General features: G+C 59.4%; 1 protein-coding gene across 4 annotated transcripts in view; it reads right to left on the bottom strand.

Annotated features, from left to right (window-relative positions):
* SLC38A10 (solute carrier family 38 member 10) overlaps positions 1-16,037 on the bottom strand; it is a 40,380-nt gene that overhangs the window by 4,554 nt on the left and 19,789 nt on the right. For all 4 annotated transcript variants that reach the window (XM_032870405.1, XM_032870407.1, XM_032870408.1 and 1 more), the window contains 4 exons: positions 7,622-7,778; positions 1,762-1,929; positions 1,005-1,460; positions 291-407 (listed from right to left, as the gene is read on the bottom strand). In XM_032870405.1, coding sequence (XP_032726296.1) covers positions 291-407; positions 1,005-1,460; positions 1,762-1,929; positions 7,622-7,778 — 898 coding nt within the window. The remainder of the gene's footprint in view (positions 1-290; positions 408-1,004; positions 1,461-1,761; positions 1,930-7,621; positions 7,779-16,037) is intronic.

Here is a 16,037-nt window from a genome sequence, read left to right as displayed (position 1 = left end):
CGGAAAATCCTGTGACAGGACAACAGAGGCTTTTTTAAGGGAAGAAAGAGAGACACAGACTAGCTGGGGTGGGGGTACCCAGAGGAAGCTGCTGGGGGGGGTTACTTCGGGTCTTTCCTCACGAGGAAGCCAGCAAGTACAGAGCCAGGGGGGGGGGGCTGGAACAGCCCTGCAGGGAGGACAGGCACCTGCACCCCACCCCCGCCCCCAGTCATCGCTGTGTGTCTGGAAGGAAGGGGCAGAGGGCTCCCGGCCCCGGGGAGGATGCAGCAAGAAAGCGAAGGCCTTACCCTCCAGCTTGCTGCCGGCGTGGCCTCCGGCCTGGCCCTCCACATCCCTCTGCTCCTGCGGCTCTACCTGCGGCCCCGCCTCAGGGGCCAGCTTCACCGGGAGGGCGGCCTTCCCACCTGCACACACAGAGAGGCGGGAGGTTTGCAGAGAGCTCAGGAGGAAGCGGTGGGTGCGGCAGGTGGGGGCAGAAGGCGGGAGAGGGACGCCAGGGGGAAAAGTCTTCTGAAAACTAGTCTCCGCGTCTCCCTCCCTCTGTCAGCAGTTCGTATCGGCCCTGATGACCGCCGGCCAAGTAATGAAAACACATTTAACGATCTCACGGGCTCATGGCACTGAGCCAGCGTTAAGCACCTTCGCCAATTAACACGCGAGAGCCGGCCCGGCCGCGCCGCACGGCCCTGAACGGCGCGGTACCTGTCAAGCGTTCCCCGCAAGGGCCCAGACGCACGGACAGCGCGCCAAATGACACTCAGCGGTCCGGCAAGCAACCGCGTGACAGATACCCCGGGAGCTGTCACATCACCAGACTCCGGGCTTCCCCAGCCGCTGCGGAAGGGGCCGCTGCTCTCACGCGTCCGTGTGCTGACCTGGGCAGCCGAGCGGGAGTGCGGGCAGGAGGAGGCCCGCCCGCCCGCCCGGCCTCTCCTGGGCCCCCCACCGGAGGATCCTCTTAGGGAGAGCAGTTTGCCAAGACAAGCGCAGCTGACACCCACCGAGCTCACTCTTGTCCGCCAGCTTGCCCGCGGCGCCTGCAGCCCGGCCCGGCAGCGGGACCCCGCCAGCTCTCTCCGCCGCACCTGCTGCTGGGGCGTCCTGCCCCTCAGGTGGCACTGCCTGGGGCGCTGGCTGCAGACCCCTGTCGCCTGGCCCCTGGTCCTCCTCCACGGGCTCGATGGCTGGCTGACCATTTCCTTCTGGAACCTTCCAGGGATCTTCAGGGAGACCCCCTGCTACCTCTAGGACCTGGTCCTGTCTGGGTCTCTCTCTTTCCGAATCGGACAGAGGCAGGGCCATCCGAGCCTTGCCCCCTGGGGCCTGCTCCTCCGCGTGCTTGGACGGACGCTCATTCTCTGCTGGCTCTTCCCGGTCTTCACCTTCGTCCACTACCACCTTGTCATGAGGGACGGGCGGCTCGTGGCGGTGAGCCTCGCCCATCGGTGCTGCCACACCTGCAGGGAGACAGACTGTCGTGGAGCAAGCAGGTTGGGGTGGCCCGGCTCTCCTTCCCAGGAGCGCGAGCTGAGTCCCAGTGCCCAACGGTGTGACGCAGGCTGGCAGGTGCCGCCTGCCACAGACCGGACTTTTGCCTGAGCACGGACGCTACCTGTAGAGACTTACAACAGGGCAGCTGCACGCCGGCTGGCGGGGGCGGGGCCCCCATCTGAGTCGCCCTTGAGTCACAGAAGGAGGGAGGCAGAAAGGACCAGAGCTCAGGCAGGCCCCTCCCCCGCCGCCCACCGCGCCGCCCACCTCGGCCCGGCCGGTCCAGCTGTGCCGCCTCCTGCTTCTCCTTGGCGCCTTCCCTCTGGGGCGCGTCCACCGGGCCCTTAATCTGGGCCTGCTCCATCTCCTCTTTCTCATCGGGCAGCTTCGGCTTATCTCGGCCGTCGGCGGCGGCGTCCACCGCTGGATTCGGGCCTGCGAGCAGAACGCCGCTCACCGCGCAGTTTCACACGGCCACGCCGCCCCTCCCTCCCCGCACAGGGGCTGGGCGGTTGTCCGTAGATTGTAATCACGTTTCCTAGTCGGATGGCAGAGCCTACGCAGTTACTTTTTTCCTGCTCAATCATTAGCAGCTGAGTAGCACAGAAAACTGTCATTTTTCATGTGCATCCATAACAAAACTATGTCAAAATGCAATTTACACCTAACCGGGTGCAGAAGAGCAGGCGCCGCGGAATACCGGCCGTCACCACCAGAGGGCAGCACGAACCCGCGGTTTGCGGCAGGACGGGCGGCAGCCTGGGGAGGGCATGTGTCCAGGGTCCCCCGTCCGCTGGGACAACCAGCCTGCCACACCTCAAACCCCCGCTCCAGGCCGGTATGGGGGGTGGCGCTGGGAGGTGCTCGGGGGAGGGAACGCCGCTGGGAACGCCGACGGGTGAAGCTGTGAGCCTCTTACTGCCAACAGCGAAGACGGCCACCGGCAGAGCCTGCAAACCGCGCCTCCCCTGCCCCCAAGTGCCACGCCTGTCCACACCTGTCCCCACACAGTCCTGTGCAGTGCTCACCCGCATGGCAACCGGGGGCCCACAGGACCGAAACAGAGCCTGGTAGGAAGCGGTCACCATTAAAAAATTGGCAAATGGGGCAAAAACTTAACAACCTGGGAAAAGAAACTTTAAAAATCCATCATTTTACGCTAGAGGTTGGAAGCACACTCTTGTTCCCCATCACAGGACATGAGCTGCCCAGAGAAGGGCTGACTACTGTCCTCCATGGGCAGCAGGGCTGCTGGCCGGAGGCGAGGGTCATGGTGTCCTGTTCGGACAGGGCCCTGCTGGTCCCAAAGGAGAGGAAATTATTATGCAGGTCAACTGGACTGGCAAGCCCGGGGCAGTGCCCTCACTCATGTGGGCGCCAGGAGGCAGCTGGGGGACAGTGCCCTCGCCAGACCAGTGCAGGGACGGGGCCCTGCCAGGTGGCGGGCTCACAGGCAGACTCTGGACTGACTCTACAGTTGAACCAAGGGGCTGATAACAGTAAGTGGGTGACCATCGCTCGAGCAGATGAAAACACCCTGGTCTCTGTCACACAATTCACCCCTTCCCAGAGGCCCTGTGCTCAAACAGGAGTCACTGTAAATCAAGGCGTCTATCTCGTGGATCACAAAGTTAAGAAAAAGTTTTGTTAGGGGCGCTTGGGTAGCTCCATCAGTTAAGTGTCTGCCTGTGGCTCGGGTCATGGTCCCAGGGTCCTGGGATCGAGCCCCAATCAGGCTCCCTGCTCAGCGGGGGGTCTGCTTTTCCCTCTGCTGCTGCTACCCCAGCTCCTGCTCTCTCTCTGATGAACAAAATCTTTTTTTTTTTTTTAAGATTCTATTTTTACTTATTTACTTGACAGACAAGAGATCACAAGTAGGCAGAGAGGCAGGCAGAGAGAGAGCGAGAAGCCGGCGCCCCGCCGAGCAGAGAGCCCAACGCGGGACTCGATCCCAGGACCCTGGGATCAGGACCCGAGCCAAAGGCAGACGCCCAACCCACTGAGCCACCCAGGCACCCCACAAAATCTTTTAAAAAGAAAGAAAAGGGGCCAGAAGAGAAAGGAAAAACACAAGAAAACAAGCTGCTAAGCCATCACAAGACCAAGTCACCTACATGTGGCCCTGTCTCAGCAGGGACCGAGGCAAGTCCCCCATGAAAGCAGGGGCAGCCTGATGGGCTGGGCTGAGGGGACCCCCCGTATGGGCGGCAGGACGGCGGGGACCTGAGGCAGCGAGGAGTCTCCCGCCAGGGCCCTCGGACAGAGCTGCGGGGGCATCCGGCTTCACAGCAAGGCCAAGGCACCTTGGGGCTCCCGCATCCCCAGCCGCTGGCACCCGGCCTCCAGCCTCCAGCATCCCGGTCCACAGCAACGACCAGCACACCCTGGATGGGAACTGGGCTCTCGGCCGCAGACAGTCGGTGATGCCTCCCAGCGTAGCGAACCGAACACAACCCCCAGAATGAGGGACTGAGGAGCGGACCATGCCCAGCAGGCAGCTAGGGCCTTGGACGGGCCCGGAGCAGATGGGCACCTCGGCGTCCCCAGCAGTCTGCGGCCACCTCGCTCACCTTCAGGGTCGTTGCCAGGTCCCAGCAACGACAGATGACCCAGGAAAGACCCAGGAAAGACCCAAGACGGTCCCGGGTCCGTGCCTCATTCTGCCAGGCGGTGGGAGACCCTGCCTGGGGCGGGTCTGGCTTTTTTTGGTGACAAGGGACCTACTCACCCGCCTGATGGAGTGAGAGGCTGGAAGTGCCCTGAGACAGGCCAATGGACAGTTCCCCACCAGGCTCTCCTTCCCAGGGCCCAGCGTGGGGATCAAGTCCTCAATTCCAGCTCAGCAGGACAGACCCTGTGCTCTGGGCTGTCTTTGGAATCGGGGATGTGGTGGCAGCGGGGGTTAGGGGGTCACAACCTCTACACCAAGGACGTCTGCACTCGAGCACCTGGGCTAGAGGTGCCTGCTGTGGGCGGCCGGCATCGAGCAGCCTCTCTCCGGGGACCCAGGGCTCAGTTAAGTCAGCAAGCACCAAAACAAAGGGACTGCTCCTATCACACCTGAGCCCACAGATGCGTCCGTGTCACCCAGAGAAACCCCGATTCAGGAGACACGTGGGACCCCAGGGCCATGCACTTGTAAGGCAAGAGCCGAGAGCCAGGCCCGGCACTTAAGTGACTTTCCTGACCCTCAAGGTGGCCATGAGAGTGGGTCGGGGAGTGCTGACTCCTGAAGCCCGCTCTGCTGGGCGTGGCTGGCACGGGCAGGCTTGACCGCTGCATCCTCGCATCTTTCCAAGCACACAGGAGTCACCATGGCTCCCCAGACCCGAGCGTCCCAGCCAAGGGGCCACGGTGGCCTGAGCCTCACTCTTCACAGTCCCCTGGAGCCGGCAGGGCTCCCCACGGGCAGAGGAGGCGAGCCGCTCCCTGAGGGCCTCCGAGGGCAGGTCAGGGTCACTCAGGGCTGCACATGGGAGACAGTGGCCTCCCTGCCCCAGACGGCAGTGTGGCTGAGCTGGCAAAGTCACCTGGGAGGGCCCGAGTAACACGCAGTGGGGTCAGGTGCCACAGCACAGAGGCCAATGAAAGCCGCTGTCAGCAGAGACCGGGAGGGCTGTGGTGGGACCGTCTGCCCCAGCTGAGGATAGCAGAGCACGCGGGGCCCCTGTCCCTCACACACGGCCTGGCATCTGTTGCAGAGTGCACATCCCGCCCGCGTGCAGAAATGAGTCCTCGGGAGAGCGAGTGCAGGGCAGGGACCCTGCAGTGAACTCTCACACAGGACTGTGGTCACCCTCTGCCACCGGCACCTACAGTCACAGCCAAGCTGCTGCCCCCAGCCTTTAGCCTGCGCCGGCCTGAGCAGAGCCCCCATCCTGGTCTTCTGGCGTTTCTCGCCACAAAGCAGAACCCGCACCCCTGTGGGGTGGCCAAGGGGGAGCGCGCACACCAGGGGTGCTCTGATACCATGACACAGGCTGAGGACGTGGGGTGGGGATGCTGCGGGGAAAGGAGCAGAGGGGACGGGGCCGCATTCGGAGGAGGGAGCCAAGCATGCTCTAGAACCCGACCTGGCCACCAGGTCCTGTGGGGCGCTCTCAGACAGGAGAGAAATGGTCTAATTAGCCTTTTTAACAGAGAACTGCCTCACAGAGCCCAGCAACCTCTTTCCTCCACGCTTGCCTCTGCTCACCACCCCAGCAAGCACGTGTCCCAGGCTCCGCTCTCCAAGAGTGCCAGGCCACGGGTCCCAGTCCCACGTGTCCCCAGCAGGGCAGGATTGCCACCGTCTGCCCCGGAGCCGGCTCGGGGCTCGAAGGAAACCTGCACCGTCCTGGCCTCTGCACCACCAGAGAGACCAGTAAAACCTCACTGCAGGCCGACAGGCCAAAGCCTGACAGGCGCGCACACGGCGCAGGCCCCAGCAGCCCCGGCTCCGCTTCAACGAGGTGACCCGTCAATTACGGGGGACGCCAGGCTGAGAAAAATGGAGAACGTGCTAAAAACAAACGGCGTGTGGCTCTGGGGGCGCGTGTTTTGTTATGGGCTCGCGGAAGCAATGGAAACCAGATGTGGCTGCGGCGGGCTCCAGGTGAGCTCGCGGCCCGGCTCTGCGACAGGCTGCGGCTGCTAGCATGGGCCGCGGACCGCGGGTGCGTAGTGCCGGGGGGACGGGCAGCCCGGAGCCAACCAATGCCAGGAACTCCCCGGCAGAGCCGGGAGCAGCGGCACCAAGTCCACCTTGGCCGCAGCCATCCATGAAGCACATAAGGCCAAGACGCCCGGCGGTGAGGGACCTAGCAGGGGCCGGTGCATGCCACCCGTGTCCCTCTCCAAGGGGACTTCCTCCATCCTAACTGCCAAATCCATGCAACTTGGCGTGGGACACTCAGGTGGCTTCTGACCACTCTGATCTGTTCCTCTGGGGAACCCCGCCATTCCCCGGGGCCCTCTCCGCAGGGACACCAAAAGGGGAATCTTTCTGCCAGGCCGTCCCCCCAAGAAGACAAAAGAGAGCACAGCCTGCTCCTCCGAGCCCCAGGAGAGACTGTGCCCTCCAGGGGAGGCTGTGGGGGGGGGCATGGACACCAGCTAGGGGCTTTCTAAGCCCGGGGACAGAGACAGCAACAAATCTAAGGGCCACGTGCCTTCCGCTGCTGGCAGGCCTGGGCGCCGAGGACGTAGAGCAAGTTCAACTCTTGCCAGGCTTTTGGGACCTTTTGTCGATCATGGTAGGCGGGGAGACCGGGCTCCTACTAGGGCAGGCACTCCTTAGCCATCACCATCAAAAGACACCCAAAACCCACGGGCAAACAGCAATGCTCCCCCCGAGGGGCGTCTCCCAGAAGGGCAGGCCGGGCGGCAGCTGGGCAGAGCACAATCCGCGGTGGGGCCTATTTGCGGGGAAGGGGATCAGACGCGCACGGACACACCATGAGTGTGAATGCCTACAACCCAACCGTCCTCAGAGCAGAAGCCCCCAGAATGAAGCACACCCCTCCCCCCAGTACCCAAGCCTGATGCTACTCAGAGCTGCTGGGGGGTGCAGGGTGAGGAAGCCCTCCCAGCTCTGCCTGGGACGGCCAGAGACTCCAGGAAAACTCTCCTCTCCCAACCGACTAAGGACACGATGGAGCCCCTTCTGCAGCCCAGAAAGCCACCCCGCACCCCGACGAGCACGGCCACGGGCGGGTCGTGCAGCCATATGGCAGCAGGCCTTCCGAGCTAGCCTGCAGGTGTAGAAGGCCGCGTGGGCCACCCCTCCCCACGGGCCGGTGGAACAACAGCAAGTGGGGGGACATCAAACAAAGCCATGGGGCGTCGCTGACCTTGTCCAAGCAAAACCTGGCTTGAACCCTCATCCCCAAACCAGAGCAAGCAAACCTGACAACACGCACACACCTGCTTACCTGTCAGCGCGCCGAGCGGTGGGCTCTGAGCTCTCCATCCTGCTGTCCGCACAGGCAGGCGGCCGTTCCCGGCCCTACTCGACCAGTCAAACAGGACCAGGGTGGGCGAGACAGCCGGGAAGTACCGCTCGCGCGCTGTGACCCTGAGGCGGCGCTGCGGGGGCGCCCGGGAAAGCTGCGGGGCTGGGGTGTGTGCATACCTGGACGTTGCGTACCTGGGAGCCGAGCCGCCTCTGCCTTTACGATGCCCTCGGCCTCTTCCAGCCGGCCGGCCGGGGCGTCCTCGGCCAAGTCCACGGGGGCGTCCTCGCTCACGGACAGGGTAGTGTGTGTGCCGACCACCAGGACGCCCAGGCCAACCCAGAACACCAGCTGGACAAGACAAAGACCCAAGGGTCAAAGGGGTCGGGCGGTCCCTGCAGCCCTGCCCCGAGCAGGGGAGGAAGGGGCAGGAGGGCACAGCACACAGCGTGAGGCTGCCTGACCCCCGTGCTGGCCACGAGGAGACGGGGTCCCTCACTCGCCAACGTGACCGAATCATCAGCCTAACCTGCCAGAGCCAGGCCGGCCCCGGAGGAAGGGGCAGGCTCTCTGCAGAGAGCGGACCCCCGCGCCCACTGGCCAGGCCTCCTGGAGAGCAGGGGCTGGACCTGCCTGCACCTGTGGCTGCCGAGGCAGGGCTTCCTGATGGCCCCGCCCAGAAGAGGAAGACTCTCAGGGCAGCGCCCTCCCCTAAGGGGGCACTTCGGCCGCCCGCGTCTCACCCGACAGCTGTGCAGTGGGCCCAGGGTGCAGTCGGTGCTCCCATGTCGTCCGCGCAGGCCACGCCTGGAGCCTCTGGCACAGACGAGGAGGCGGCTCCCCACCCCCCTTGAGCAGTGGGTACCCAGCGGGGCTGCCCAGTGAGTCGTGCTGCCCAGGCCGCTGCCTGCCGAGGGTCCTCGCCCCTGAGCCCATCCCTCCCATGAGGGAGCCGGGCAGGTCACCAACGCAGCCCTCAGAGATCTGGGAGGACGAAGCCTGCCCTGTGTGACGCCGTCCCCTCCCGCAGTGTCTCCATGAAGACACGCACAAGCTGGCCCCACGGGCGCGGTTATCTCTGCGGCTATTTCTGCCCCGCGCCCGGCCTGCCAGGCTGTCCCCAGGGAGCAGGGACACCTGGTCCTGTGGAGTCTGCAGGACATCCCCCAGCCAGGCCACCTGCCCCAAGAGCCAGGGAGACCCTGCCGCTCGCCCCATGCAGTCTCAGAGCCAGGATTCAAACCTTTTTCCCCAAGTCATGCTGACTTTAAAATGGACCAGTTAAAAAAGACCAGTGAGCCATCCCTGGGGCAAACCAGCCGGAGAAGGGGCGCTCCTCAGAGGAACAGCTTCCACTCACAAAGGCGGGCGAGGCCGGGGAACAAAGCCTCCAGGACACGTCCATTTCTGCGCAGCCGCTCTGCAAACACTGAGCTGCCCCGGTGCTCACAGAGGCCAAGGACAGGCCGTTCTCCCGAGGCCGGCCACACGTCAGGGAGGCCCTGGGGTGCCCCTCCAGCCTGCCACGGCTGGTGCAACAGGGCTACCCAAGGTTCGCAGCGAGAGCTGGGAAGCCACGGCGGCATCTGCAGACTCCACACCACGCAGCATGGGGTCGAGAGTCCTGACTGTGACCATGTCCCTCCCCCCCAGTGTTTTCCTACAAGCTTGAGCACGCTCAGCGTTAGCACAGGACATCTTCCCCAGAAGGGAAGATTCGTGGGGCAGTGATGGTGTCCAGAAGTGACCGAGGTCGTCTTAAAAGTTAAAAGAAAAGGACGCTTCAAATCCCCTGCATTTCATACTTCCCAACCGATAGCAGAAATGACCTTGCTGAGAAGCAACAACAAGAGAAGTTCTTCTCCTAACTCGGAGCCCACGGCACCAACAGGACAATGACCAGCAGTGGGTAATAGCCCCCAGCGTGAGCCACTCTGCGGCTCCAGCAGCCGCTCGGGCAGGAGACCACTCTAGAGCAGCCCGAGGCCGGCACCCACCTGGGGCCACCCCGACAGGACGGGGACACAAAGCAGGAGGCGTCCTGCCCAGCCGGTCACTACACTATTTTCCTACCACATTGCTGAGCAGCCCCATGGGAGACTGCAATGGCAACATTTCACTCAGGACTCGGAATTTTTTCTTTTAACCCTGGGCTTCCTGGGCTAAAAGCAAAAACATCACAGATATCGCAGAATAAAAAAACATTAACTCCTTCAATACTGGAAGACAGAGAGCTTCCTGAAAAAGACCAAGAGCACGTTAACATAAGGCTGATTTAGAAAGAACGGCCTGCATGGCGCCCGGAAATTCCAGAAAAGAAACCAGCTCTACTAGGTCCCCCACACACCTGCCCGTGCCACCTGCCGGGACCTCCCATGCCCCCTCTTGTGGTGTGTGTCCTCCATCTCCAACCCCGCTCCCACACCCGGCGGCAGCCCCCATGCCCCCTTTGCTGAGACCCCACTCGTCTCCCAATACACCGGCTCACCAGGCCGCTCTGGGCTCTGCGGGGCACCCACCAGCTGACCACGGGCCAGAGCGTGGCAGCCTGCAGGCCAGGCAGAGCCTCGGGAACCGGTCACTCACCCCGGCTCACCACCCTCATCGCTTCTCTGAAGAAACACCACGGGCCCATGAAATCCCCAGGCAGGGAAGCCAAAGCCACCCCGGCTGGAGGGCAGCCGTGACATTAATGCCACGCAGACTACCAACTGGGACACAGCGGGCTACAGTCCACGGGGCAATGGCTCATGCAGCGGCTGGGCTGCCATCTCCCGGCAAGCATGGGGTGGAAGCAAGTCAGCCAGAGCCAGGCCAGGGGAGAGGGCACAGGGGCCGTCCAGTCCCCAGGGGCAGCTGTAACAGCTACATGCTGACCACAGGCACAGACCTGAGTTCTATGAGGCCCCAGGATCTCCTGACCGGCGAGAGCTCCCAGGGCCCCCGCTCCGCCACTGAGGTGTGGGAGGCTGGCTGCGGAATGTGTGCCGAAAGGAATGATCGCGGGTTCTCTGAAGTCCTGAATCAGGGATGCTGCCCCTGGAGAAGGGGCCAAGGTCTGTGCCATCTGGGCTGGCCACGGATAGACGATCGGGAGCTCCCCTGGAGCCTGCCTAGGGTGCACGGGTGCCATGGCCTCAGGACGGGGGCAGGGGGTCAGCTGGGCCTGGAGCTCAACCTCACATCCGGCACCCCAAGCACAGCCCCTTCTGGGTCTAGCCCCGCATGAGTCCAACAGGACGAGGGCGGCAAGCGTGTCCGGTGTGCCAGCCTTGACTCCACAGTCCCCCAGCAGGGCCACTAAGAGGAGAAACAGCACACTCTGAGGGCTTAGCCCAGGCTTGGCAAAACCCGGGGCTTGGCCTGGAGACCACAAGTACCATGGTGTCCCAGAGAACCCCTCAAGCCATGACCTGCATGTAGCCTCCAGATCTGCTGAGGTTCCCAACTCAAAAACAGAAAAGCACCCACGGGGCGAGGAAGCGCTCACACTCACTTCTTACACGGGAGCCTGTCTGAACACCACACGGGTTCAACTGCCGCACCTCTTGATGAAACACACCTGGAGACGGGGGCTCTGGCCGCCGTGCAACCACATGCCCCGATTCGGGTCTCCGGGTCAGGGTGCACCCCACCCCCAGCCCCCAGATCCCAGCTGGAAGGCCTTGGGTGCCAGGCTCTGGTGGAGGTTGGATGGCGACTGGTGTGCGGCTCGCTGTCTCCAAGTCTCGGTCTCGTGTGTTCACCTACAGCCTTCCGAGGGCACAGCACCGGCCTGTGACCTGGGCAGCCCCCGCTCTCTCCTTGGGGCCCCGCCGGCAGCTCCTGCTCCCCCTGCTGGCTGCCAGGCTGTGGCATGTCAATTCCCAACACCTCCATCCAGGTCCAGACTGGAGAGACCATCCAATTTCTCAGATTCTCAAGGTAAAGAATGAACTCATGATGGCAGAGAAAGTTCCTTTTTGATGCACTAAGGGCACACTGTGTGTCACAGGCTCACTCCACCTACAAGGACGCTTCTTAGCACATTCCTCCTTTTGAGACCTTCTGCTGCCCAGTCCTGACATGTCCCTCACCCACGCACCCTGTCCAGCTCTTCTCTAGGCCTGTGTCCAGTGAGCCTTCAGGCGAGCCGGGGGGAGTGGACCCTGGGCCTGGCACTGGGTCCACATTTTCCACGGGAGCAGCAGCCAGAGCTCTCGGGACAGAAGGGAGAAAGGAGCCAAGCAGGTGCCCTCCAGACCCGAGCTCTGTGTGCACCAAACTCTAGCCACATTGCCCAGTTTGTCCCTTGGAAGATTCATTTCCCTCAAAACACTAAAGCTACCTACGTGCAAATAAAACACAGCAGCACATACGAACGGAATGCCACAGTCAGACGGTCCATCCCAAAACTGATGTGTGATACACAAGTCATCCGAGCACTGAGTCGGAGGGACAAACTTTACCATCGTCACAAACGGTTAACGCGATTCAATGTGTTTTTGGATTTCAAAACCAGAGCAAAGGAGGCACAGATGGACGCTTGTGTTAACACAGTTCCACGGATGCTCACGTACGCCGTGTGGAGGCGTGTGGGCGTGCATGTTCGTTCCCATACATGCAGCCAAGGCCACACCAGGCTCAACACCAGGGGCTCTTGCCACGGAGTCAGGAGCTGGCCCTGTGGCCAGATGCGCAGGACACACAGATCACGAAAGAGAAGCCCTAACAACTGGGAAGGAGGAGGTGGGATAGTCCAGAGGTGCTGTCAGACTGCAAGAAGGTGGGAGGGCAAAGAGCAAATCCGTGAAACGGGCAGGGGAGAAGCTGACAGAAGAGGAGCCTCGGAGATCTCCGAGGTGGCGGCGCGGCCGTCTCGCGGTCTGGGTGGTGCGGGCCGGGCCGGACCCCACCCCTGCAACCGCACGGAAGACTGCAAGGTACGCACTGCAGATTTGCCAGAGTGCAGAGGTAATGACACTGTCCAAATTAATCTACAGCTTCGAAGAATTCTGATGAGAACAAAGACACAAAAAGCTGGACTTCGTTCTACCAAGAGTCAGATCGGCTAACTCCAATGCGCCTCTGGAAGATGAACATGCAACATATCCAGAAATGCCATAAGTAAAAGTGAGGAAGAGGGATCAGAATTCAAATGTTTCTCAAGCCAGGCACCCAGCTGGCTCAGTCAGTAAATGTGCAATTCCTGATTGCAGGGTCGCGGGTTCTAGCCCTACCCTGGATGTGGGGATTACTAAAAATAAATCAATAAAATTAAAAAAAAAAAAAGTTGGATCCAAATTTTAAAAAAGTTTCCAGAGCTATGCATCACAGAGCGGGGGGCGCTACCATGGCCACAGTGGCAAGCAGCACAGACGGCGGCACATTCGAACACAAGTCCCAAACCAGGCCCAAGTCCACACGAGGTCTAGTACGAGAGCAGTAACACCACCCAGCAGTGACCCAGCCCCAGGGGCTGCCATCTACGGAGACTGCTTGGGTTCTTACCCTGAAATAAAACACAGACGATCAAGGATTTACATGAAAAACAATGAAGTCATGAAAGCCCTGGAACTGAAGAAAGAATTTTTAAAAATCATATTGAAGAGGAAGGGCCTTTCTAACAATGACTTTTTCCCCATGAAAGAGTCCGAGGGACTAAAACTCTGGGACTTGACAAACAGAAAAACCTTTGCAATCTGAAGGCAGCGGCTGGTTAGTTTCCTCATGCCCTCAGGAGTTTCCCAAACTCACTAAAATCACCCAACTGGCAGACAACCTTGGCCACCCAGACCGCCGGTGAGACCCCGGACCATGGAGGTAAGCACAGAGGCCCCATGAGGTCGGGCTCCTCCTGACCTGCAGTGCTGAGCACTGGGCAGGAGAGCAGCAGCCTGGAGCTTGCGATGCTCAGGCAGTAGTCGGGGTTAGAGGGGAAGGGGAGGGGGCTCTTGAGCAGCCAGAACTCGGGCAGCCACCATCCTCATAGAAGGGCACCCACATTCTGCATGCAATTCTCCCTAAGGTACATGCCAACTACGCAGAGAGGTGCCCAGAGCAGCTGCCCGAGACAACAGAAGCTAAGCAGAGAATTTACCAATGTGAGGGCAAGGGCGTTTAGCTGAGACCCTGGAAGGGCTGTGCCCTAGGAGTGAGGCAAACCAGGAACAGCCTCCCCTTAACTGAACACAGGCCTTCTGCCCTCCTCTGTCTGCTGGAAGACAGCAACATCTAGAACCTCTACCATTTCTCAAACACAATGGCCACCAACTACCAAGCATGCCAGAAGACAGGACCAAGTGACAGAAAACCAAGAGGCTGCAAAGGCTCGATAAGAAGAAATGTTGGCAATTTTAAAACAATAATAACATCTCGCAATGTTTAAAACATACATAAAATTAAAATACACAGAAACAATGGCACCACAGGCCAGAGAAGGGTAAATGGAGGCAAAACATCACGGATGCTTGGCTTGTCTGTGAATTGGTAAAACCAACTCATAGTCAACTCTGATAAACCGAGGACCCATACTAAACTGCTCTGTACGACCATTAGAACAGAAATGTGCACCTCCAGCTAAAAGACAAATAAAACCTGAATACTTAAAATGTGTGATTTATCCAAGTCAGCAAGAAAGAAACAAACAAAAAAGAACAGATGGGACAAGTAAAAACAGAGTAAGATGGAAGCTTTAATTCCCCCCCAAATCAGTAATTACATTCACTATAAAGAGTCTTAAATACCCCTATTAACAAATTGGATAAAAACAAAAGGAAACAAAAGCCAACTGTATGCCATTATCTGAGATACACCGTAAGTATAAAGGCATAGAAGATCAGAAAAGACAAAAAACTTGTCCGTGTAAATATAAATCCAAAACAAAGCTGGGTTAGTCACACTGTATCAGACAAGACCATTTTAAGGACAGAAGCATTTCAAAGATAAACAGAGACATTTCACAAGAAAAAGGGTCAGTTTAACAAGATGTAAGTGTCCTGAAACTGTATGCTCCTAATAACACAGCTTCAAGATAAAAAGCAAAGACTGATACAGCTTAAAGGAGCAATAAACAAATCCACGATTACAGTGAACTCGTTCTATCTTCCCCATAACTGATAAAGAAGATTAAAGAAACAGCAAGAACATGTGAAATCGGACCGTTGCAGCGAGTACAGCTGACCTAACCACACAGCTGCCCGCAGCCCACGGCAGCCATCGGCACAAGCCATACGCTGGGCTGCAAGCAAGTCTCCAACATGTCACAGGAGGAAATTCACATTCTTCAGTGTGTGTTCTCCAAGCACAATGGGGTCGCGCTAGAGATCAGTACAAGAGATTATGAGGAAATCCCCCAGAGTCTGAACATCTGAAGAAGCCGCGGGCGAAAGAAGACATAAGGAAAACTGGGAAATGCTGTGATATGAAGGGTCGGGTCAGTCCTCCGGTCCGTGGTCTGGCACAAACCCATCAAAGTCCAACACGGCTGTGCAGGAGGAGGCCTGCAAGCGGACTCAGCTGCAGATGCTAAGGGCCAGTGACGGAAAGACCCTGGGAAGAAGAATGAAGGTCAAGGGCACCTGCCGCCCACTGTGAAGACTGTAAAGCCACAGCACTCGGAGCAGGGCCATGAGGACGAGGACAGACTGACAGACCAGCAACAGAGGTGTCCCCAGCACTCCCCCAGGGAAACAGGGGACTGATGACAGCCGTGACACCACACTGTTGGGGAAAGGGGGGGTGCGATCAGCTAAGGGCCTTCACCCCACCTCCCCACCCGACGGAGCTTGCACCCGAATGAGGACAAGAAAACAAATAGCTTCTAGAACATGACCTACAAGGCTATCTGCAGGGCCTTGTGACAGGCGGCACATAAAAGGCACCCAGCCAGAGAGAAAGGGGACAAACGGAACTACGCTAGCATGAAGAACACCGAGGCACCTGGCGGCATAGTCAGCACAGATGCCTGGTTGGGCGTCCGACTCTTGATTTCGGCTCAGGCCATGATCTGATGGTGGTGAGATCAAGCCCCAGGTCGGGCTCCAAGCTCAGCACGGAGTCTGCTTGAGATTCTCCCTCCCTCCCCCTCTGCCCCTCACCCCTGCACACACTTGAATGTGTGCGCTCTCTAAAATAAATCAATCTTAAAAAAATAAAATAGGGGCGCCTGGGTGGCTCAGTGGGTTAAGCCTCTGCCTTCAGCTCAGGTCGTGATCTCAGGGTCCTGGGATCGAGTCCGCGTGGGGCTCTCTGCTCAGGCGGAAGCCTGCTTCCCCCTCTCTCTCTGCCTGCTTGTGATCTCTCTGTCTCTGTCAAATCAATAAATAAAATCTTTTTTTTTTAATTAAATAAGTAAAAATAAAATAAAATAAGAAAACAAAACGAAGAACACGTGTTGGTGAAAAGGTATCAGAGAGCACGAAGAGGCAGCCAAGAGAGAACGCTTGCCATGTGTATTTCTGAAAAAAGATTTAGAAGCTTGAAAAACGTCCACAAATCATTCAGAAAAAGACCATCCGGCTAACAAACAGGGCAGGACGTGCCAGACACTCACACGGCTGATGAGCCCATGACGAAATGCTCAACGTAGTCGGTCATCTGAGAATTGCAAATTAAGACCCAGATGGAGCC

This window comes from Lontra canadensis, unplaced genomic scaffold (assembly GCF_010015895.1).
Source record: "Lontra canadensis isolate GAN:19392208 unplaced genomic scaffold, GSC_riverotter_1.0 scaffold41, whole genome shotgun sequence".
Classification (NCBI taxonomy): Eukaryota; Metazoa; Chordata; class Mammalia; order Carnivora; family Mustelidae; genus Lontra; species Lontra canadensis.
This window is presented reverse-complemented; position numbering and strand designations above follow the sequence as displayed.